The 23552-nt window shown below is 42.0% G+C and overlaps 1 protein-coding gene across 2 annotated transcripts in view; it reads right to left on the reverse strand.

Annotated features, from left to right (window-relative positions):
• ptbp1b (polypyrimidine tract binding protein 1b) overlaps positions 1 to 23552 on the reverse strand; it is a 40286-nt gene that overhangs the window by 12160 nt on the left and 4574 nt on the right. For both annotated transcript variants that reach the window (XM_075486052.1, XM_075486051.1), the window contains 8 exons: positions 13982 to 14042; positions 13371 to 13543; positions 9218 to 9364; positions 8983 to 9111; positions 7254 to 7364; positions 7003 to 7180; positions 5539 to 5616; positions 4515 to 4657 (listed from right to left, as the gene is read on the reverse strand). In XM_075486052.1, coding sequence (XP_075342167.1) covers positions 4515 to 4657; positions 5539 to 5616; positions 7003 to 7180; positions 7254 to 7364; positions 8983 to 9111; positions 9218 to 9364; positions 13371 to 13543; positions 13982 to 13994 — 972 coding nt within the window. In that variant the 5' untranslated portion in view covers positions 13995 to 14042. The remainder of the gene's footprint in view (positions 1 to 4514; positions 4658 to 5538; positions 5617 to 7002; positions 7181 to 7253; positions 7365 to 8982; positions 9112 to 9217; positions 9365 to 13370; positions 13544 to 13981; positions 14043 to 23552) is intronic.

Below are 23552 nucleotides of genomic sequence, written 5' to 3' on the forward strand. Positions count from 1 at the left end.
AAAAGACAGGTGAGGGGTCAATCAGAAGGTTAATTACCTTTGGAGAGGAGGGGTCAGATAATGTCAAAATGAGAAGATCATTTCAGACATGACTGCACAGGTGTGTGTGTACAGGTGTGTGTGTGTTCTGTGCAGACGAAGGTAAGAGGCGGAATTAGGACAACAGTTTAAATATGAAGGCATTAAAAACACGGCAGCAAGTCGGAGGACACGATAAAACATCAACGAGAGTCGCGTCTGAGACGGAGAAACGCCACGCGGTCGTCACATTTTCACTAAAAATCTGATCATTAGGACACAAAGTGGTGGATAAAACTAAGGCGGCAGCAAACGCTCGAGTATTCGCTCGAGTACTTAAAGGGACAGTTCGCCTCTTTTGACATGAAGCTGTGTAACATCCCATATCAGCAACATCATTTATGAACATCTTCTTACCCCCTGCTGCGTCCTGTGAGCAGAGTTCCAGCCTCGTTTTGGTGTTGATGAAGGTAGTCCGGCTAGTTGGCTGGGGTTTAAAAAATAAAGCGTTTTGCTTCTCAGAACAATATGCGTTCAACAGAGTAATACATTTGCATCACAAAATGGTTCTACAGGAAAAAGTCAGACCTTTCCTTTCCCTTCGTTTCCTTTTGTTTTGTTTCCTTTCGTTTTGTTTCGTTTTGGTTTTTTTCCTTCTCCTTCCCTTTTGTTTCCTTTTGTTTTGTTTCCTTTGTTTCCTTTCGTTTCTTTGTTTCGTTTCTTTCCCTTTCCTTTTGTTTCCTTCTCTTTTCCTTTTGTTTTGTTTCCTTCTCTTTCCTTTCTTTCCCTTCGTTTCCTTTTGTTTTGTTTCCTTTCGTTTCTTTCCCTTTCCTTTTGTTTCCTTCTCTTTTCCTTTTGTTTTGTTTCCTTCTCTTTCCTTTCTTTCCCTTCGTTTCCTTTTGTTTTGTTTCCTTTCGTTTCTTTCCCTTTCCTTTTGTTTCCTTCTCTTTCCTTTCTTTCCCTTTCCTTCTCTTTTCCTTTTGTTTACCTGCTGTGCAGACCGAAGTGCAGAGCGAGCAGCAAACAGCGTAACAGGCGCGGCTGTCGGCAGCAGGCAGTGATATGAAGGGAGAGAAAATAGGGCCAAGAGATTGTGAGGTCTGACTTTTTCCTGGAGAACGATTTTGTGATGCAAATGTATTACTCTTTTGAACGCATATTGTTTTTAGAAGCAAAACGCTTTATTTTTTAAACCCCAGCCAACTAGCCGGACTACCTTCATCAACACCAAAACGAGGCTGGAACTCTGCTCACAGGACGCAGCAGGGGGTAAGAAGATGTTCAGAAATGATGTTGCTGTTATGGGATGTCATACAGCGAACTATCCCTTTAAGTACTCGGATGTGTTCTCTGCTAACAAGCCTACTGATAGCCTAGCCTCCATGCTAACGTGAAATGTTCCGTTGTTGGACGTGTTACTGGATGCTTTAGGCTGGAAGTACAGTTGCCGTTTCACTCCACATTCACGTAAGCAGCCGTCTCCGTTCTCAGTGCAACTCGTGTATCTGTGTTAATGCTCGTTAACTCCAACAGGGGGCTCACCTGATTTGTTGATCTTAAAGGGGAACTCCGGGGCATTTGAAGCGCATTTCCATTGCTAGAGGTTGTCAAATACTGATAGTAGGACACAGAGAGGTGCGTATCTGCGCTCCCTGTGTGGAGATCGCGCTGTTCGCACAGCCTGTCATGCGAGGCTAATACGTGGTGGCTAGGGGCAACTGCTAACCCTTCCACGTAAAACAACAACTTGCACACTGCAGAAACGTCACACCACTTTATAACCCATCCGACAATAAAGTCACAAGCCTTACCATCAAAACCATATGCATGGTTCTCACATTACTGGCATGGGGACGTTACAAAACAACTTTATAAACAGCATGTAACTCACCGGGTAGTTGTACGTTCGCGCATGTGAAAGCCCAAAAGAGTCTATGGACGATAATCCCATATACAAAACAATTATCTTCTCTAGAAAAACTGCGTTCAAGTATTTAAAACATTACAACAATACATGCCCAGTAATATTCTTGTAATGTTTTAAAGACTTGAACGCAGTTTTTCTAGAGAAGATTATTGTTTTGTATATGTGATTATCGTCCATCGACTCTTTTGGGCTTTCACATGCGCGAGCCTACAACCAGCCGGTGAGTTACATGCTGTTTATAAAGTTGTTTTGTAACGTCCCCATGCCAGTAATGTGAGAACCATGCATATGGTTTTGATGGTAAGGCTTGTGACTTTATTGTCGGATGGTTTATAAAGTGGTGTGACGTTTCTGCTGTGTGCAAGTTGTTGTTTTACGTGGAAGGGTTAGCACTTGCCCCTTAGCCACCACGTATTAGCCTCGCATGACACGCTGTGCGAACAGCGCGATCTTCACACAGGGAGCGCAGATTTGCACCTCTCTGTGTCCTACTATCAGTATTTGACAACCTCTAGCAATGGAAATGCGCTTCAAATGCCCCGGAGTTCCCCCTTAAGATCGCAGGTTGAATCCGAGGAATCCTAGAAATTGACTATTAAAAATATCTAAACGTCAAAAACGAGCCTCACACGACCCCCTCCCGTCACCTACATATCGCAGCTTGCGTACGTCTAACGTCAATTTCGCAGTAAAAGTGTAAAATAAATAAACGCGCGTTCGCCTAGTTGGCAATTAGTATATTTGCAGCCTTTCTCTCTGAGCCTCGATGTATTTTCTCAGTTGTTCCCAATTAGGTGGGAGGAGCTACACCCGGCGTCTTATTGAAAGGTACCTAGGTAACCTAATATATGGTTACCTAGGTAACCTAATATAAGCTTACCTAGGTAACCTAATACAAGCTTTCAATTCAATTCAGTTTTATTTATATAGCGCCAAATACAACAAATGTCATCTCAAGGCACTTAAATAGTATATTCCAATTCAAGCCAATTTGAATTCAATTCATTGTAATCATAATTATTATAATCATGAGAGCAGATTACTAGGTAACCTAATATATGGTTACCTAGGTAACCTAATATATGGTTACCTAGGTAACCCAATATATGGTTACCTAGGTAACCCAATATATGGTTACCTAGGTAACCTAATATATGGTTACCTAGGTAACCCAATATATGGTTACCTAGGTAACCTAATATATGGTTACCTAGGTAACCCAATATGTGGTTACCTAGGTAACCTAATATGTGGTTACCTAGGTAACCTAATATGTGGTTAGCTAGGTAACCTAATATATGGTTACCTAGGTAACCTAATATATGGTTACCTAGGTAACCCAATATATGGTTTCCTAGGTAACCTAATATGTGGTTACCTAGGTAACCTAATATGTGGTTAGCTAGGTAACCTAATATGTGGTTAGCTAGGTAACCTAATATGTGGTTAGCTAGGTTACCTAATATGTGGTTAGCTAGTTAACCTAATATGTGGTTAGCTAGGTAACCTAATATGTGGTTAGCTAGGTAACCTAATATGTGGTTAGCTAGGTAACCCAATATATGGTTACCTAGGTAACCTAATATATGGTTACCTAGGTAACCTAATATATGGTTACCTAGGTAACCCAATATATGGTTACCTAGGTAACCCAATATATGGTTACCTAGGTAACCTAATATGTGGTTACCTAGGTAACCTAATATGTGGTTAGCTAGGTAACCTAATATGTGGTTAGCTAGGTAACCTAATATGTGGTTAGCTAGGTAACCTAATATGTGGTTAGCTAGGTAACCTAATATGTGGTTAGCTAGTTAACCTAATATGTGGTTAGCTAGGTAACCTAATATATGGTTAGCTAGGTAACTTAATATATGGTTACCTAGGTAACCTAATATATAGTTAGCTAGGTAACCTAATATATGGTTACCTAGGTGATATTTTCTCTCCACGTCCCCATGCCAGCAGATCAATGGGTAAATAAATATTACTGCTTATAAATATCATAAAACATGTGATGGCTAAAATGCTAAAAAGCTAAAATGAAAATGGCCGCCATGTTGGTGTCAGCAGAGCTCAGAGAGACTCTGGTGGATCAGAGACGCAGCAGATTTTATCATAGTGGCACAAATGCAACCAGAAACATAATGAAGACATGAGCTGCTCATTGAGCAACACTCTAAAGCACCTTTTCAGACACTTTTCAGCCTTTAATTGCTCGCATTTCTAACAAACTTGTACCATTAAAAGCAACTAAAACAGCTAATCGAAGCTCGTGTCTGCAAGGTGGTCGTGGACGTAAAGACGATCATCGCGAGAACATTCTCAGCCAGGTTCTAAATAACGTTTTCTCTGGTTTCTGAGTGGATCTTCTTGAACGAAGAGTTAAAGGAGGTCAGAGATCAGTGGAAATGTTTCGCCTCTTATCTGACCTCTAAAGTGTTAACCATTCAGCCTAGATAAACAAAAAGTGTGTGAAATCTTCAGTCAAACTCGAGACTCGTGCTCATCGGTGCAGGTTTGATTACGAGAAGGCGATCAGAACGACAGATCAGAGGCAATCGCTCACCTCGGGGTTGAGGTTGCTGACCAGCACGACGCAGTGCCCGGCGTGGATGGCGGGGAATCCCAACCTGGCGGCGGCAGGGAGGGTTAAAGAGGCCAGACCTCCAGGCAGAGCAGGCATCGTCAGGCCTGGGTAGGGGGAGGACACTGAGAGAGGCGAGAAAGGCATAAAACACTTAAAATAAAAGAGCAAGAAACACCAGAGATCAATGAGATTACACCTGAAACCACTGGTCCACTTTGTTAACTTAGAACATTTATCAATCGTTATTTGGGCCGTAGCGACACACTAATCTCACGATACGATACACTTACATCATTTTTTTGGGGGGGGGGGGGGCAGTGTGATTTGACATGAATCGCAGCTAATTGGTGGTACAAATTTAGTTTTATATCATGTGACCTGCTGGCATTGTATTGTATAACCTTAATATTCTGTGTTTTCACTAATTGTAACGTTTGACTTTTCAATAAAGTTTGCTTATTTTTTTTTAATTTAAATTAAAAAAATAATAATTTAAATAAAAAATAAAAAAAGAATAAGAATACTAATAAATAAATAAATTAAAATTTTAAAAAAGTTTTAATTTAATTTATTAAATCGATACTCGCGGCTGGAAAATCAATACTTTATCTGGAAACGAAATATCAATATATATCGCAGTATCGATAAAATTGCTCAGCCCTAATCGTTATGATGAGTTTTAAAGCAAAAATATCAGAATCTGGAACCGACCGACTTCTTTGTCCTGCATCAGAGGAAAGTTTGGATTTTGGTTTCCTGATTTGACAAAAACAAGACGTTTCGAGATAAAAAGTGCCGTTTTTTTGGCCTTTTATTGACCAAAAGATAAAATAAAGAGGCCCATAGATCAGATTAGAGCTGAGCGACATGGCAGGAAGATCAATCCAAAAGGACTTCTCCCAGGATTCATTTGATTCTGAACACAGAGAAGAAGAGCGGCGTTTGCATCCCTATTTGGCCGTTTTACCGGTCGATCACGTGCACCTCCACAGGTGAAACTCACTTGCAGGCTGGATGGCGAAGGCCTGCGGGAACGCGTGAGTCGCTCCTCCGTACGGTGCGGCTGAGATGATCCCTGGACCTGCCGAGAGGAGAAACAACACCTGAGTTTTGGACTCCATCAAACACCACAACAGAGCATCTGCCCCCCTAATGCTAATTTAACTCCTAGTTAGCTAATGCTAACTTAACTGCTAGTGAGCTAATGCAAACGTAACTCCTAGTTAGCTAATGCTAACTTAACTCCTAGTGAGCTAATACTAACTTAACTTCTAGTGAGCTAATGCTAACTTAACTCCTAGTTGGCTAATGCTAACTTAACTCCAGTGAGCTAATGCTAACTTAACTCCTAGTGAGCTAATGCTAACTTAACTCCTAGTGAGCTAATGCTAACTTAACTCCTAGTGAGCTAATGCTAACTTAACTGCTAGTGAGCTAATGCTAACGTAACTCCTAGTGAGCTAATGCTAACTTAACTTCTAGTGAGCTAATGCTAACTTAACTCCTAGTGAGCTAATGCTAACTTAACTCCTAGTGAGCTAATGCTAACTTAACTCAAATTTATTTTTGAAATATTTCGTTAATAAATATTTAATGAGGGAAATAGTTGTCTTTGTCACATTGTATTTGGCATTAGTAAATAATTATGCACATTTACAGATATTTTATGTGATATGAGTGAGAACGCATGTTATAAGGGCTATTTTGCACAATCAGAATCAGAACCAGAAAAGGTTTTATTGCCAAGTAATTTGGCCTGGTCTGTTTGGTGCCATAAAAACAAAAAATATAATAATAATAAAATAATGTAAAAAATGTAAAAATATATGTACAAAGTATTTGTAAGCTATATAATAATAATAATAATAATAATAAAAAAAATAAAACAATTATTTGTATAGCACCTTTCACAGAAAATAAAATTCACAAAGTGCTTCACAATACGATCCAAGTCAACATTTCATATTCACACATAAGAAAACACAGTAATTGCAGAAAAGCATGAGGCTACAGAGCAGATGGGCACTTTAAGAATAGATAAAAGCTATTTTAAATAGGTGGGTCTTCAGATTCTTTCTGAAAATGTCTAAAGAAGTTGCAGACCGTAGACAGAGGGGAAGAGAGTTCCAAAGAGTTGGAGCCACTACCTCAAAGGCACGATCACCCTTTGTCTTTAGACAAGAGCGGGGGACAGTCAATAAGCTCTGGTCTGGTAGGTGATTTTTTTACTTGTCCTTTGGTGTGCTTTGGGCACAAAAAGTTTGGGAACCACTGGATTAGATAACTGGAAGAAATCATGGAAGCAGAGGGAGGATGATGGTTTAAAATCCCCAAAAAGTTGCTTCTACTTGTTTTAGAGTCATTCTTCTTCTCTTTTTCTTTTGATTGGAGATTTAGTTGCTGATTTTTTACAGATAAAAGGGTCATGAACATGAATGTTGGGGTTGTAAGGGGGGGGGGGTCTTACCAAAGGCTGTAGCCATGGCCGGGTGCTCCATGGTGGGCTGGCTGTCTCCGGACGGCAGGTCCGGTCTGGTGAAATCTCGGCTCTTTTCGTTGTTGTATTTGACGTTGAGGCTGGTGAGTTTGGAGAAGCTGATCCTCAGAGTGCAGCAGCCATTGTAGATGTTCTGTCCGTCCAGAGACTGACACACAATAGTGTTAAGGTTCACCACAAAGAGCAGCTCTGGGAGGCTTTGATCAGTAAGTGCTGCTCACCAGTTTGGCTCCCTGGGCCGACGGTCCGTCTGCATACTGTAACAGAGCCTGGAACTGGTTGTTTTTGGTGAAGACGATGATCCTGAGCACGGTGCCGAACTTACCGAAGATCTGAGGACCAAACGGGAGCCGAGTTTAGCTTCAGATTTTTAAATTAGACAAATAAAAGTTCAGTTTTATTCACAACAAATGTCATCCCAAGGCACTTCAAATACAGTCCAATCAGGCCAAACTGCAAGCAACTTAGCAAACGATGGAAAAAGAACCTCTCTTCTGCCCGGCAACAAACAGATCACACCCGGGACTCTTCCCTTATTGGTTTAGCTTTCCCACTGCAATTTCTGCTTTGATTCATCTTCTAAAAGTTTAGTTGTTATCCATTAGTGTCTTACAATCAACTTAGGCTGTGTTCGAAACCGCATACTACTCCTACTACTCCTACTAACTTTATGAGTTAGTAAGCAAGTTTGAGTAAGCGAGAAGTTTCCGGATGCATACTAGATTCTCTGAAATGTTGGGTATGCATCATGAGGTTACTACTCGTACTCAAACTACCCAAGATGCAACGTAACGTGACGTCGCCGATCGTCATTTCCTGTCAAAACGGCAGTTTCAAGCTAGCTACAACGAGAGTAGGTTCACTTCCTGTTTTCAAAACAAAAGCACCAATTGTATGGTAATGGCTTTCCCTATGATAAAAGGCAACGGGTATTTTATTTTGTGAAAATAACCGGAAGTGCGTTGCTCACTGCGGCTAGCTTTAGTAGCGCCGAATTCGTGGGAACAAAATTGTAAACAGCCGGTATTTTGTCAGGTTTTCAACATGTTGGGGATCTAAACGACTACTTTCTCACCTGAAAATGTTTCAAATGTTGCAAAAAGGAAAAAAATAAAACATCTATACTTTCTTTCTTTAAATGTTAACTTGTGTTTGATTTAGGGCTGGGCAACGATTAAAACTTTTTAATCTAATTAATCACATGATTTCCCGGATTAATCACGATTAATCGCATTTGTACGCAAAATCCAAAAATGAATCCAAAAGTAGCGTATAGCTTTTAGCATTTAGTTGTATTTTAAATGTGCTGCCATATGAATGAAAGTGCCATAACATTTGTTGTGCAAACACACTTTTAACATCAGCATCTTTCTGTAGTTTTTATGTAGAAGCCTCGCTCCACTGTCTGTTTCCTTGAATGACTTGCTGCTATCAGTTGTGTGTTTTGCCTTTAAGTGATATTTTAGACTGGAACTACTACGCTGAGAAGACAATTCAACTTGGCAGTGTTTACAGATGACTTTGGTTCTGTCGACTCCGCCGTCTGGAAGAACTTTAACATGAAAATGGCCGAGTAAAAGTTCCGTACCCTTCTCCATGTTTGGTGGATCCAAACATGTCTGTTGTGAGCAACAGACTTTTACAATAATAAAACCTGCGTTAATGCGCGATAAAATATTTATCGGTGTTAAATAATTAACGCGTTAACTCGCCCAGCCCTAGTTTAAATATTTGAATTCTAATAGTACAAAACAGTTCGTTAATAAATGTTTTTAGTTGATTTTTTGATTTTTTGGCAGTAAGAAAGTCTTTTATTGAACTTTTACCAGATCCAAACTGCACATTAAAAATGTTTAATTAGTCTCATTTCCATGAGTTAAAGTCATTTGCCTCCTGAATGTTGTTGCTGTGAACTTGGAGCTGCAGTCAGTGGAGTTGTTGTGGCTTTACCTGGCAGAGAGCATCCAGGGTGACGGGGTAGACCAAGTTCTCCACCACCACCCGCAGCACCGTGCTCGGAGCCACCACCGCCGTGTCCACGTGAGCGCCGCTGAGGGCCCGGAGAGCTGCCTGGGCCCTCTGAGGGAGGATGGAGGGTGAGCGGGTGCTGTACACATGCTAACAGCTAGCAGCTAACAGCTATGCATGTGTTTGATGTGTGTGTGTGTGTGTGTGTGTGTGTTACCTCCTGGTTGGGGGAGTTGTCGGTTTTGAGCTCCTTGTGGTTGGAGAACTGAACGTAGACCGGATGGTGCCTGATGATGGGCAGAACCGTGGAGTAGTAACCCACCATGTTCTGAGCCACTTCCTCCGAGTTCATCTCCAAGAAGGCCTGCAGAAGCACAGATCACCCGGCTTTAAAAACGTGCACGACAACACCGGCGGCCTCGGTTTGTTCCAGGTAGACGATTCATGTTACACACAAAGACGTTCGACTGCCACAGAAGTGGTCTCATCTGGTCTTACCAGGGAAACGGGTCAGCAGTCCACCCTGAAACAGCTCGATTTAAAGGTGGGGTAGGGGTTCTTTTTCTGGAGCATTTTTTTTTAACATATTGCTTAAAATACTCTTCACACCCCCATTGCAACCAATTAATTAAAAGTTGACACAAATATAAAAAGTTTTAGTGGCCTCTAGAACGAACAATCCAGGAAAAACAGTATCCAATCATACTGAACGGACCGTTAACGATGATTGGATTCTGATGCCGTCTATCAAACTGCAATCTGCTCCCCCCTCCCCCCCCTGTGCGCGTACCCTGCTCCGTGAACGAATTACACGTCCAGAAGCTTGGCAGGAAGCTAAACTAGAGCCAGCTTGGCTAGCACCTAGCATTATTAAACGTATAGTTAGCATATACTAAATACGGCAACGATCGATGCTTGCTGTCAGAACAAGCGTTCATGTACTCTAGAGGCGTGGCTTTGGGGGGGGGGGGGGGAGTCTGAAGAAAAGGATTGGGACTTTTGACCTGTGTATTTTCAAAATGCAGCTTCGCTGGACTCAAAATCCAGGATCTTCTACCCTACCTTTAACCAGCAAACTGATAATAAGTGTGAGTCACGGGTTGGGAATACATGCAACATGGCTGCCGCTGCTACTCAAAGGATTAGGAGAGTAACAAAACCATCAACAGAGTCATTGCAAAGTAAACACATAGGTTTGGCGTTTGGAGTTGGTGGTAACATAAAACGGCGTCCATCCGCCCAGGCGGGGTTAAAACGACGGTTTTCATCGTAAATTTTCCGTCTGAGGGTTGAGAGAGACGAACTTTCTCAGTTGGAGTTGAGCTGCTAACATGGTTCCATCAGTAACTTTCAAAACAACGCGCTGCCTTGTGGGTTGGTTGTGTGTTGCTAGGCTACGTGGAGTATTGCATTCACTTTCTGATCTACTGTAGGAATTTTGACCTCATTTTCGCGAACTGTGTTTTTCATGGTTTTTCTCTGCTTTTTTTGGCTAAACCCCAAGTTGGGTCACTCGGGTGTTGCTTCTGGGCCGCCATTTGAATAGCCCTGGTGTAAACCGAGTTCACGTTTCCTGTTAACGGGTGAACAATCCAACACTTGGTGAATTCTGCTTCCCAATGACGGGAAAGGCCGACATCAAAGGGTCAAAAAGCAACGTCGCTACGAACGTTTGGCTGCTACAAGACATTTATCCTGGTGGTAACTTTTCTGATAACCCAAAAAAAAACACAAATCAGAAAGATTGCGAGGCCCCTCTTTCATGATCTGTACTCATATGGAAAAATTAAGATCAAGTGTCCGTCCTCCTTAAAGGGATAGTTCGCCTCTTTTGACATGAAGCTGTATGACATCCCATATTAGCAACATCATTTGTCATCGCCAAGCGATTGTGAGGTCTGACTTTTTCTGGAGAACGATTTTGTGATGCAAATGTATTACTCTGTTGAACGCATATTGTTTTGAGAAGCAAAACGCTTTATTTTTTAAACCCCAGCCAACTAGCCGGACTACCTTCATCAACACCAAAACGAGGCTGGAACTCTGCTCACAGGACGCAGCAGGGGGTAAGAAGATGTCAAAAGAGGCGAACTGTCCCTTTAAGCTCTCCTTCGGACCACCACTGTCCCCAGAGCAGATCGTCACCAGAAGCAAGAGTATGTGACCAAACGTCCAACAATAATTATCAAACAAAACAAAACAAAAACCATCTTGGATGACTTTGAAAGAACAAATGTCACAAAGTGCTTCAGAAAATAAAGTAAGCACATTTGATGATGTGATTTAATCTCGGATTTAATCTCTTTTGGCCACAGTAATCAGATACCGTCACAGTTTTGGTAAAATCTGGATTTTTTTCTAAGACTTCTGGGCACTAAAGCCAAACTCGGCCCTCCTCAGCATGGAGGATACCAGAGCTGAGAGTCAGTCTCTGTAAAATACACCACAGCTGTTGGGTTGTATTCAAGTCGGGCAACATAATTGGCCACATAGCTTTCACAGTTTTTTTTTGCCCTTTGGAAACTTGTGCAACTTGTGGTTTTGATTGTAATGACACTGGAATATCCCTCTGCTGCAGCCTGAGAGTCGTCTCGTCTTTACATGACTTTAGTTTGTGCTCATAAAGATCAATAAACATAAACAGGTGTATCTGCCTCTGATGGATGAGACGGGGAAGCATTTAGTCTCCTCTTCTTTTTAATAATTTATCACCGTTATGTTCTGATATTGATATATAGCTTTGAGGATTTTGTAGTGATGTTTATTTTGTGCCTTCAGTGTTGCCGTAGTTAGGTAGCAGCAGTCAGCAGAAAGAGTTAGACGGACGCATCTTTCTACTCTGTTTTATGGTCACAAAACATTTGCCTGTAAGTGTTTCTTATGTTTAAATAATTTGTAGCTAATTTTTCTGCATCTTTTTGAGTTGTATGCTAGCCGCTAGCATGTCTATGGCGTTTCCAATGTAAATTAGCATTGAGCTAACGCATTCTTTTTATTAACTCAAATGTGTTCTATTAACTAAACACTGCCGATCCGCAATGTATGCAAAGAATAATTATTTTTATTCTGTATGTCTGTTTAGTTCTACAGTGATTCATGAAGAATCATTTATGCCCCAGAGCAGCCAAGAGATCTTTCTTCTGACATCATCCACAGAGGTCGACTTTAGTGCGTTTTATTTGTGGCATTTCGGGAGGAAATGCTCTGATTTTACAGCTTTTAAGAGTTTTAGTTGATCACAAATCCTCCTTTCCTTCTGAAATATGTGGAGATTCTATTTTCTGTGTAGTCTGACATATTTGCTTTCTTAATAGGAGGAGCTCTAATGATGCTTATTATCAATAAAAGCGATCATTGATACTGCGCAAGTATTTACTCTCCTCTGCAGCAAACGATTAATGAGGTCATCGTGTGTTTTAATCGATTCATCGAGTAACAGAATAAGAAATACTTTTGTGATAGTAACTATTTAAGCCTCTGGAAATCATATGACCACTTAAAGATGAGGGAGCGGCAAGACGCAGCCGTGGTGAAAGTGCAGACTTTAAACTATGAACCAGCTTTTAAATCGTGTTGATACACCGAGTAAAACCAGACTTACGATAAATAACTTACGCCGGACTTTTTCCTTAATGTTGGCGTCACGTTTGGTGCAGAAACGGTAAACGGCTGTTCGAAATAAACGGCAAAAGAAGAAGAAGAATCTCCTTTTTGTGGGCGTTTTTAGTGTAATGTGGATCTCTCAGCTGAGTTTTATGACCGTCTGCTGTTGTTATATCATAAATCCTTTTAATTTGTCAGGTTATGAAACCCACATAAACTCCATCAATCAACGATCAAACTATCCGAGTGAATAAAGAAAAATAACCTCAGACACAAGTTATGACATTTACTTTGTTAAAAACTTGAAATATCAAACAAAGCCAGCTTTTACTGCCGCGTTGTTTTCGGTTGTGGCTTTCGCCAACACATACCAAGACGTACCGTTTTTTCTCCTTGAAGCACAAACACGTATTCGCCTTCCAATCTTTCTTGAAACAGAAAAGCTGATGCAGATGCCCTTCCATCTGCATCAGTTTTTCTCTTCCTGGACATTTTGGGATCAGCATTTGTATTTCTCCAATTCCACTTGTTGGGAAAATCGCATCGATTTGGAAACATTGCAGTCCAGTGGCGGGATGCCATAACATAATCGGCATGCATTGTGGGAAATGTAGTTTTTGGTCACTGCACGTATTTGACTTATTTACTTTTAGACAGTCAGACCTTTTAAGCTCTCGCGGGCCACATAAAATGACGTGGCGGGCCACATTTGGCCCGCGAGCCTCAAGTTTGACACAAATGGTTTAGATGAAAGGTTGAGTTCGTACCTGGTTCTTGGCTTTGAGCATCAGCAGGTTGGTGACGTCTCCAAAGGGCAGGCCAAGGCTGATCACCTCGGTCTCTGTGATGTCGTTGGGCAGCCGGCGGATGTGGATAACCCTGGATGGCACGCTGGGACCCCTTATGTCACCTTTGAACTTCTTGCTGTCGTTGCCATTGGCTACAGGAGAGAGGAAGCAAAGGGTTTAAAAACAGACAAACGACAAATATATAGTTTTTTTAGTACATTAATCACTAATGTAGCAACACGGGACTCGTGTTGTACCACAGGGATCTATACTGGGACCATTTTATCTTTCAACAGTAACTGGGCTGAGAACACGGGTTTATCTAAAAACTCAGTTTTTCCACTGATCCGTCCTCTCTTAAATCAGTTAGGCTGCACAACGCCCCAACAGAAAGGACGTTTAACTACATACAAAGAATAATAACTAGGAAATTATTAGTTGGAGCTACAAATTAAGCTAATAAAACATCAATAAGTCCAAATAATGTGGAGCAAGTAGCAGGAATACAGCAGGAAACATGTTTAAAGCTTAAAGGTATCATAAGAATCTAACCTTTGTGTTCACATAGTTTAGAATTAATGATTTCTGACCTGTGGTGCTCATGATATACGGGCCGTTGGGGACGCTGGAGAAAAGCTCGTCAGATCCTCTCTGAAAACAGACAAAACAAAACCTCATCAACGTCGCCCCCACTGATGTTAACATGATGCAGAGACTTTAAAAACTGTGAAAGAACAAGGTGCAAAACAGCAGCGAGGAAAAATGAAACCTAGTCTAAAGATGAGGAATCGGTTCGTGCACAAACTGGATCCGAGTTTTGGATTAACGAACAAACGGTCATCACAGTTTTATGAGTTTTAAAATACTCGTTTGATGAATTCTCGTCTTGTTTCAGATTTCAATACTTCAGTACTAAAAATATTTAGATAGTTTAGATGGTTTAGATAGTCGGACGCTTAATAAATTCCCCAAAATGCTCGAACAACCCAAAAAAAAAAATAACAAAACAGTCGGCTTTATATCCTCAGCAGGCCTCAAAATTCAGTAAATCCTCAGAGTAACAACATCATGTGACATATTACACCGAGTCATCATTTATTGAACAAAAACTTTGACTGGACCATTGCAACACCTTGATTCTTCTCTTTTTCACACATTCTTCTAAATAACGACACAGGCTGATCGATTCCCGCTTTCACCAGGTTGAAAATAAATCAAACAGCTTTTAAAGTCAGTCCTACACTTCAAAGGAAGCCGACTGCTGAACGTTGGGCTAATTAAACGCCTGTAGTGACATCAGCAAACAAACAGGAAAAACAACGATGCTGAAGATGACGTCATCACTTGAAAACCCACTGAAGAGGCTATGTTTCATTACAGCGTCCTGAATACATGTTTAAAAACTAATTTATAGACGAGTTAGGTTTTTAACACGTTCAAACCGTCTCTTTTGGCAGGAAAAAGCTGATTGTGTCACATTGAATTTCAGCGGCAGCCTGAGACCCTGCTCCGTCACCCCCAGCAGGCGGCTGGGGGTGAATTCCTGAGCACAATGAAATCCAGATGCAGTCAAACCGGCTGAGCGTCATTCAGACGACACACGATGACAAACAGAGCCCAATTCATCCAGACTACGCTTCACCTCCTGCAGCATAAACAGAGCCCACCGCGAACAAGTCTTCAGGAGAAATGACCGATTACAGATTTCCTTTAGCTTCACAATCCTGACCGACGACTTTTCAATGTTCAGAAAAGGTGTCCAGATTTAATTTCCTTCAGGCCATTCAGCAGGATAACCGCCAACAGATGTGATTTAATATCAGTAATAAAAAGCATTGTTAATGTGGAACCTTCTTTAAATGCTCGTATTGGCTGTTACAGATGTTTCCAGCCCACTGGAAACAAAGGCTGTGTTCGAAACCGCATACTACATACTTCCATACTGCATACTGATGGATCAGACAGTATGCAGAGCGTTTACCCACAATGCATTTCGCTCCTGCCCGAGCCGAAATCAGCCGGCCTGAAGCTGATTTCTCTTAAGCTCTAAACTCTGTAAACTTTAGCAACATTTGAAACATTTTCAGGTGAGAAAGTAGTCGTTTAGATCCCCAACGTGTTGAAAACCTGACAAAATACCGGCTATTTACAATTTTGTTCCCACGAATTCGGCGCTACTAAAGCTAGCCGCAGTGAGCAACGCACTTCTGGTTATTTTCACAAAATAAAATACCCGTTGCCTTTTATCATAGGGAAAGCCATTACCATACAATTGGTGCTTTTGTTTTGAAAACAGGAAGTGAACCTACCCTCGTTGTAGCTAGCTTGAAACTGCCGTTTTGACAGGAAATGACGATCGGCGACGTCACGTTACGTTGCATCTTGGGTAGTTTGAGTATGAGTAGTGACCTCATGATGCATACCCAACATTTCGGAGACTCTAGTATGCATCCGGGAACTTCTCGCTTACTCAAACTCGCATACTAACTCAAAAAGTTAGTAGGAGTAGTAGGAGAAGTATGCGGTTTCGAACACAGCCAAAGAAAGCAGGGCCGGTGCTCGGCAGGATTAGATGCTCATTGAGGCACATTCAGATTCATTTTCACTCTTGCAGAGAAGGTGGTTAATTTCTGAATGAAGTATTTAGCCAATTTATGTCATCCAGCTTTCCATTTTCTTATATTAATCAGGGTCCAGGTCGCAGGGGCAACAGTTTAAGCCGAGGCCCTCAGACCTCCCTCTCCCCTCAGACCTCCCTCTCCCCAGCCACCTCCTCCGGGTCTTTCAACAGGATAAAGCCTGATTTATGGTTGTCCGGGAAAGGCTACGGAGGCCAACATTCCTATCTATCTATCCGTCGAGGAGACAGAGTCTCGCGGAGACCGCAAAGGTTGTGATTGGTCGGCTAACAACATCATTTCCGGAATCACTTTTCCGGTTTAGCTCCAACAACAGTCTTACTCTCTCGGTCGCCATCGTTCACTGTGAGGAGTGGAACGGAGCCGGAAGGTGAACCATCAATCAACCACTTTCACCATAGACGTAAGAGATTGGGTCGTTTAGCGTAGCGCCGCCTTCTGATCGGGAGGTGAACTGCCTTGGGTATTTGACATCCCGACGAAGAACTTCGAAAGGACGGAGAAGCATACTGAGGCCTTAAACCAACATTTATTCTGACTAGGCATGGGCCGGTTACCGGTTCCAAGGTAAACCACGGTATGAAAAAGTCAAGGTTTCAAAACCGCACGGCCATTTTTGAACGGGTTTACTGTGTGCCGGTCAACATTTGGTCACAATTATTTGCATTTCAACATCAACGAGCTCCAACTCCAACAACAGTCTTTCTCTACATTACATTACGGTCATTTTGCAGACGCTTTTAACCAAAGCGACTTACAATAAGTGCGTTCAACATCGGTAGGCAAAAGAACTTCCGGTCACAAGAAATCATAAGTGCATTTCCTTCCAAAACCAAACAGCTAAGAGCATAACTAGTGCTAGAGTAAGTGTGGTAAGCTAGGTACCGAGACAAATGGGAAGACAATTTAGAAAACAAAGACAATTTAGGATTCAATATAAACACAAGAAACTTGTGCTAAAGAAAATAAAAATAAAATAAAGGACCAGACTAATTTCCGTACACTCCCTATCATATAGATCAGTGAGCAGTGCTGACCAACATATCATTGGGGTCATCAGGTGGGAAACCTCAGGTTTCTCTAGCGACGCCTACTGATTGGGAGGTGAACTGCCTCGCGTATCCGACATCCCGACGGTGAACTTCGAAAGGTTTAATAGCCTCTCCGTGACCACGGAGTCGGATTGCGACGGAGAAGCATACCGAGGCCTTAAAGAGTAATTTCCAAGCCAACCGAGAGATAGAATCTCTCCATTGAGTCCTGGTTCTGCCTCACCATCCGGAAGGCATCCTGAACAGATATTCAAACCACCTAAACTGGCTATTTTCAATGCGGAGAGGCAGCGACTCAACCCTGAACCCCTCCCAGATAACCGAGCTCCGAGTGGTGATCATCTTGATAGCTAAATGGCCCCATTCGCCTCAGTTGAAAGACCAAGTTCTCTTTCATCCTCCACAAGATGGAGCATGTTCCAAAATGGGGAAGGGCCAAGTGGGGACGGATTGGTACTTTGCCACCTGCCACCAATCTAAACATTTGACCACATGACACCAGTGCTAAACAGTTGCACAGTGGGCCCAACAAAAACTACTTTGGAGGGGCGAAAACATCCCGAGAAAGAGTCTGAGGCGACCAATCTTAAGGGATCTTATGGCATCTTCAGAAAAAGGTCCAATCAACCAAATCCCCACAGGTGAAAAACCATGTCATGACTTTTCCTCCTCAACAACTTCTCACGGGATCAAACCACTGACCTCAGCTATGGTGGACATCTGTGGGATCATTCTGACATTACATGCATAAACAATAATTATATAGAAACCTAAATAGTTGAATTTCAGACTGCTTTGTCAGTGACCGACATGCTTAAATTAGGTAACAGAACAACAGCATCTAGAAACTCCTTTCAGTGTGTTTCTTAATTCAATTAGTTTATGATTAAAGAGCGCTGGCGCCATGTTTTTAAATCGCATGTCCACGTCTCCACAGATCTGTTTGAAACGTGTAGCTGCTGCCACTGTTTCCCCTCAGAGGAACCTGAGCGGACGTTTTTATCTGGACAAAGCAGCTCAGATCTTCTTACTGAGCCTCACATGAATAATAAAAACAGCAGAAACCTGAGCGCTGCTCTCCACTGAGCCTCCCCAACTCCAACTCAGTCTGCTGTCTGACAGCTGCTGACCGACAACCGGACCCTTCCCTCAGGCTGTGCACCAAGACAACTCTGCCCATCCACATACAGAAACTAAACCCATCCTCATTTGTAAGTCGCTTTGGATAAAAGCATGTAATAAATGCATAAACATAAACCATAGCTCTGCTCATCCAGATGTCATTTCAGATGATCTGCTGCTGCTGGTGACTCCAAATACAAACCGAATGAAGGCAAGCTTCTAAGTATTTACCCAACAAGGATGCATGATCCGTTATCAACCACCTATGATCCATTATCAACCACCTATGATCCGTTACCAATCACCTATACCAACCACCTATGATCCGTTACCAACCAGCTATGATCCTATGATCCATTACCAACCACCTATGATCCGATCGTTACCCAGCACCTATGATCTGTTACCAACCGCCTATGATCCGTTACCAACCGCCTATGATCCGTTACCAACCGCCTATACCAACCACCTATGATCCGTTACCAACCAGCTATGATCCTATGATCCATTACCAACCACCTATGATCCGATCGTTACCCAGCACCTACGATCTGTTACCAACCGCCTATGATCCGTTACCAACCACCTATGATCCATTATCAACCACCTATGATCCGTTTCCAACCACCTATGATCCGTTACCAACCACCTATGATCCATTATCAACCACCTATGATCCGTTTCCAACCACCTATGATCCGTTACCAACCAGCTATGATCCTATGATCCATTACCAACCACCTATGATCCGATCGTTACCCAGCACCTATGATCCGTTACCAACCGCCTATGATCCGTTACCAACCGCCTATGATCCGTTACCAACCGCCTATGATCCGTTACCAACCGCCTATGATCTATTACCAACTGCCTATGATCCGTTACCAACCGCCTATGATTCGTTACCAACCTCCTATGATCCGTTACCAACCTCCTATGATCCGTTACCAACCGCCTACGATCCGTTACCAACCGCCTACGATCCGTTACCAACCGCCTACGATCCGTTACCAACCGCCTACGATCCGTTACCAACCGCCTACGATCCGTTACCAACCGCCTACGATCCGTTACCAACCGCCTACGATCCGTTCCCAACCGCCTACGATCCGTTCCCAACCGCCTACGATCCGTTACCAACCGCCTACGATCCGTTACCAACCGCCTACGATCCGTTACCAACCGCCTCCTATGATCCGTTACCAACCGCCTATGATCCGTTACCAACCGCCTACGATCCGTTACCAACCGCCTCCTATGATCCGTTACCAACCGCCTATGATCCGTTACCAACCGCCTACGATCCGTTACCAACCGCCTACGATCCGTTACCAACCGCCTACGATCCGTTACCAACCGCCTCCTATGATCCGTTACCAACCGCCTATGATCCGTTACCAACCGCCTACGATCCGTTACCAACCGCCTCCTATGATCCGTTACCAACCGCCTATGATCCGTTACCAACCGCCTACGATCCGTTCCAACCGCCTACGATCCGTTACCAACCGCCTACGATCCGTTACCAACCGCCTACGATCCGTTACCAACCGCCTACGATCCGTTACCAACCGCCTACGATCCGTTACCAACCGCCTACGATCCGTTACCAACCGCCTACGATCCATTACCAACCACCTATGATCCGATCGTTACCCAGCACCTATGATCTGTTACCCAGCACCTATGATCTGTTACCCAGCACCTATGATCTGTTACCAACCACCTATGATCCGGTACCAACCACCTATGATCCGGTACCAACCACCTATGATCCGTTACCAACCGCCTACGATCCGTTACCAACCGCCTACAGTGGACACGTGTTCTGTGAGCAGATGAGTCCACCTTTCAGCTGCTTCTGGGACAAACTGCTGAGAAAGAGCATCCAGGCTGTTCTCAGAGAAAGGTTTAAAGCCAGCGTCTGTGATGGTGTGGGGGGGGCATCAGGGTCCATGCCAGGGAGGGCTTCATCTGTGTGAAGGTGCCACTGATGCAGAGCTGGATGTTGGATTCACTCCAGAAATACACTCAAACGAATAAATGAAAATAAAGAACAAAAAGTACAGAGTATGTTTTAATACGATAAGTCTTTTAACTGTCAAATGAAGCCGAACACTTCTATGATCATTAATATTACTGAATAATCTTCCAACCCAGAGGAACTCTTTTTTAATTTTCCAGTTTGGTGGTTTCCAAAGACGTTCCCGCTCCCCAACATGAGGTCTAATGTGGCAGCAATTAAACTTATTTATAATTAGAACTGCTCTGTTTAACCCTAAATAAATTAATTATTAGGGCTGGGCAACGATTCAAATGTTTAATCTAATTAATCACATGATTTCCCTGATTAATCACGATTAATCGCATTTGTACACAGAATCCAAAAATGAATCCAAAAGTAGTGTATAGCTTTTAGCATTTAGCTTTATTTTAAATGTGCTGCCATATGAATGAAAGTGCCATAACATTTGTTGTGCAAACACACTTTTAACATCAGCATCTTTCTGTAGTTTTTATGTAGAAGCCTCGCTCCACTGTCTGTTTCCTTGAATGACTTGCTGCTATCAGTTGTGTGTTTTGCCTTTAAGTGATATTTTAGACTGGAACTACTACGCTGAGAAGACAATTCAACTTGGCAGTGTTTACAGATGACTTTGGTTCTGTCGACTCCGCCGTCTGGAAGAACTTTAAAATGAAAATGGCCGAGTAAAAGTTCCGTACCCTTCTCCATGTTTGGTGGATCCGCCGATTACTTTCTTTTCCTGTTCCACAGCAGACAGCAGCAGACTTTTACAAAATAAAAGCCTGTGGGCAACAGACTTTTACAAAATAAAAGCCTGTGGGCAACAGACTTTTACAAAATAAAAGCCTGTGGGCAACAGACTTTTACAAAATAAAAGCCTGTGAGCAACAGACTTTTACAAAATAAAAGCCTGTGAGCAACAGACTTTCACAAAATAAAAGCCTGTGGGCAACAGACTTTTACAAAATAAAAGCCTGCGAGCAACAGACTTTTACAATAATAAAAAAAAAAATTAAATTAAATTTTTTTTTTAAACTGCATTAATGCGCGATAAAATATTTATTAGCGTTAAATGATTAACGAGTTAATGCTATAATAACAAGTTATCTCACCCAGCCTTATTAATTAATTATTGGAACTTTTTTATTCCACAAACATGAGGACAGATTTAAAGACTAAAAGGTTATTTTAAGGGATTTAACCGATTTGTCCGTCTCCAATTTTCTGTTACTGGGTTCAGGTTTTATCATTTCTTTCTCCAGGACGTTATTCTTGCAGCTACAATGAGCAGAGCGGCGGATTAGGAGGGTTTCCTTGGTCGTGTTTCTTCTTCAGGTGTTTATATTTCTCACATCGACAGAAGTCGTCCAGCAGAGGGGGGGGGGGGGAATCCCAGATATTTACAAACCGCCTTCTTCGTTTTTAGGCAGATTTACTGAGACCGCCTCTTTAACCTGAGCCGGCCGGCGAGGTTTCAGGTGACTCGCCTGAAGTCAGAGGAGGAAACAGGAGAGCTGTGATCATCAGAGGACACCATCCCCCCTTTCAGCCCTCCTCCTCCCATCACTTCCTCCTATCTGCCTTCATGTGGTTTTGGCTCAGATTCTAGTTTTTTTTGTTGTGAAACCAGCGGAAAGCGGCCTTCTTCATTCTGCTGCCGGACTCATACCGAACATGAATACATGAAACATCGAGCCGACGTCAAACTGAGACAAAGATGATCCATTTTATCCAATCTGAACACTTTAAACCCTTTGTGTGGTCTTAGCATTGCGTTTACTCCCCTTTGTCCTACGGGTCAAAAGCCACAAAATAAAGCAACTTAATTGAATTTTATCCAAAATCTATTTTGTATGATGAAACCACCTGTTATTTATCTATTCAACTCAATTCAATACATTTTTTATCATGTATTTTTTGTTACACAATACAAAAAGACAATCATGATTACCCTTTTTTGTTTTTTAACCACAAACCAACAGTTGGACCAACGGTTTTCTCAGTTTTCTTTTACATAATAAAGGTTTATTATTGCTATTATATAAATGTGAAGTAATTTCTTCTGAATTAATTCTATTGAAAGGGAAAAAAACTGAAATGTTTTTATAATTCACGGGTCAAAAATGACCCATAAGACAATCTTTGTACCCTAGTGGTGTACAGCCCACATGGAAACATAAACAAAAATAAAGTATGACTTTTTCTAATGATGGGGTCCCTTTAGGAAAAGTCATAACATTTCAAGTTGGAAAAAGATAGTTTAAGGTATTTTTTCTACAGCTAAACATGGTAGTGGCTCACTTTTGACCCGCAAGACAACAGGAGGGTTAAAGCTCTTAAATTAAAACAAACTTTAACATGTTGGACGGTAAATATTTAAAACAATCGACACCCGTTTCCTCTAAATTTATTAACAAAAAGCACTGCTGGGTTTTTGCAGGATCGTGGAGGTCGGTGCTTTCTTCTTTGCTGAATCAATTGGCCCTAAAAGCACCACTAAAGAAGACTTAAAACTGTGTTTCTGAGTCGTTTTGAAGAACATTCGCCTTTATATTATTCAGATTCTCGGGCCTGAAACGGCGCCTGGGAGCTGAGATACCGCAGTTCAACACTTTGGTTTCCAGCTCTCCACCACATCGTGTCACTTTATGGTTGTTTGATAATTCTGTGGCCTCTTCAACACGATGACAAATCAATGTGTGTGCAGGGCTCACATGGAATTTAGCTTTTTTGGCTCCTCAACTGTCGGAGGAGCCAAAAAAAAAAGCAGGAAATCATCTTCGTGTTACTCTGAATCGACGCCAAACATATTAACATATTTTCCCCAAACTAAAAATCGAACCGGTTCCCATTGAAACTTGCTCTGCTCATCATGTTGATTCACTAAAAACACAATTGTTTTTGATAAAAAGCCGTATTAGAAATAAAGGAAACCTGCAGCTCTACTACTTTAATTGAAACTAACCCATCATAATCACAACTAAGCAGCCAAATTAAGGCTTAAATGTCAGTAAAATATAATTTCTTTTACTCTTCGGTTCATTCAGAAACGACAAATTAGGTTTTGACTGACGAATTATACCTGCACTTACTTCCTTTTTCACAATTAAAGCTTATAAACTACTTTAATTCAATCCTCCATTTAAACATTCATGCATCCCTCAACAGACCAGCGTCTAAAGTCTCACCAGCAGCTACAGAAATACATTTTAATCATCCATTTTTATCTCAGACTTCTGCCAAATTCATTTAAATCACAGACAACAAATGGATTCCATGACTTTTCCGAAGCTTTCCGAACAATTTAACCTGATTTTAATCA

The sequence above is a fragment of the Odontesthes bonariensis genome, chromosome 15 (genome assembly GCF_027942865.1).
Source record: "Odontesthes bonariensis isolate fOdoBon6 chromosome 15, fOdoBon6.hap1, whole genome shotgun sequence".
Lineage (NCBI taxonomy): Eukaryota > Metazoa > Chordata > Actinopteri > Atheriniformes > Atherinopsidae > Odontesthes > Odontesthes bonariensis.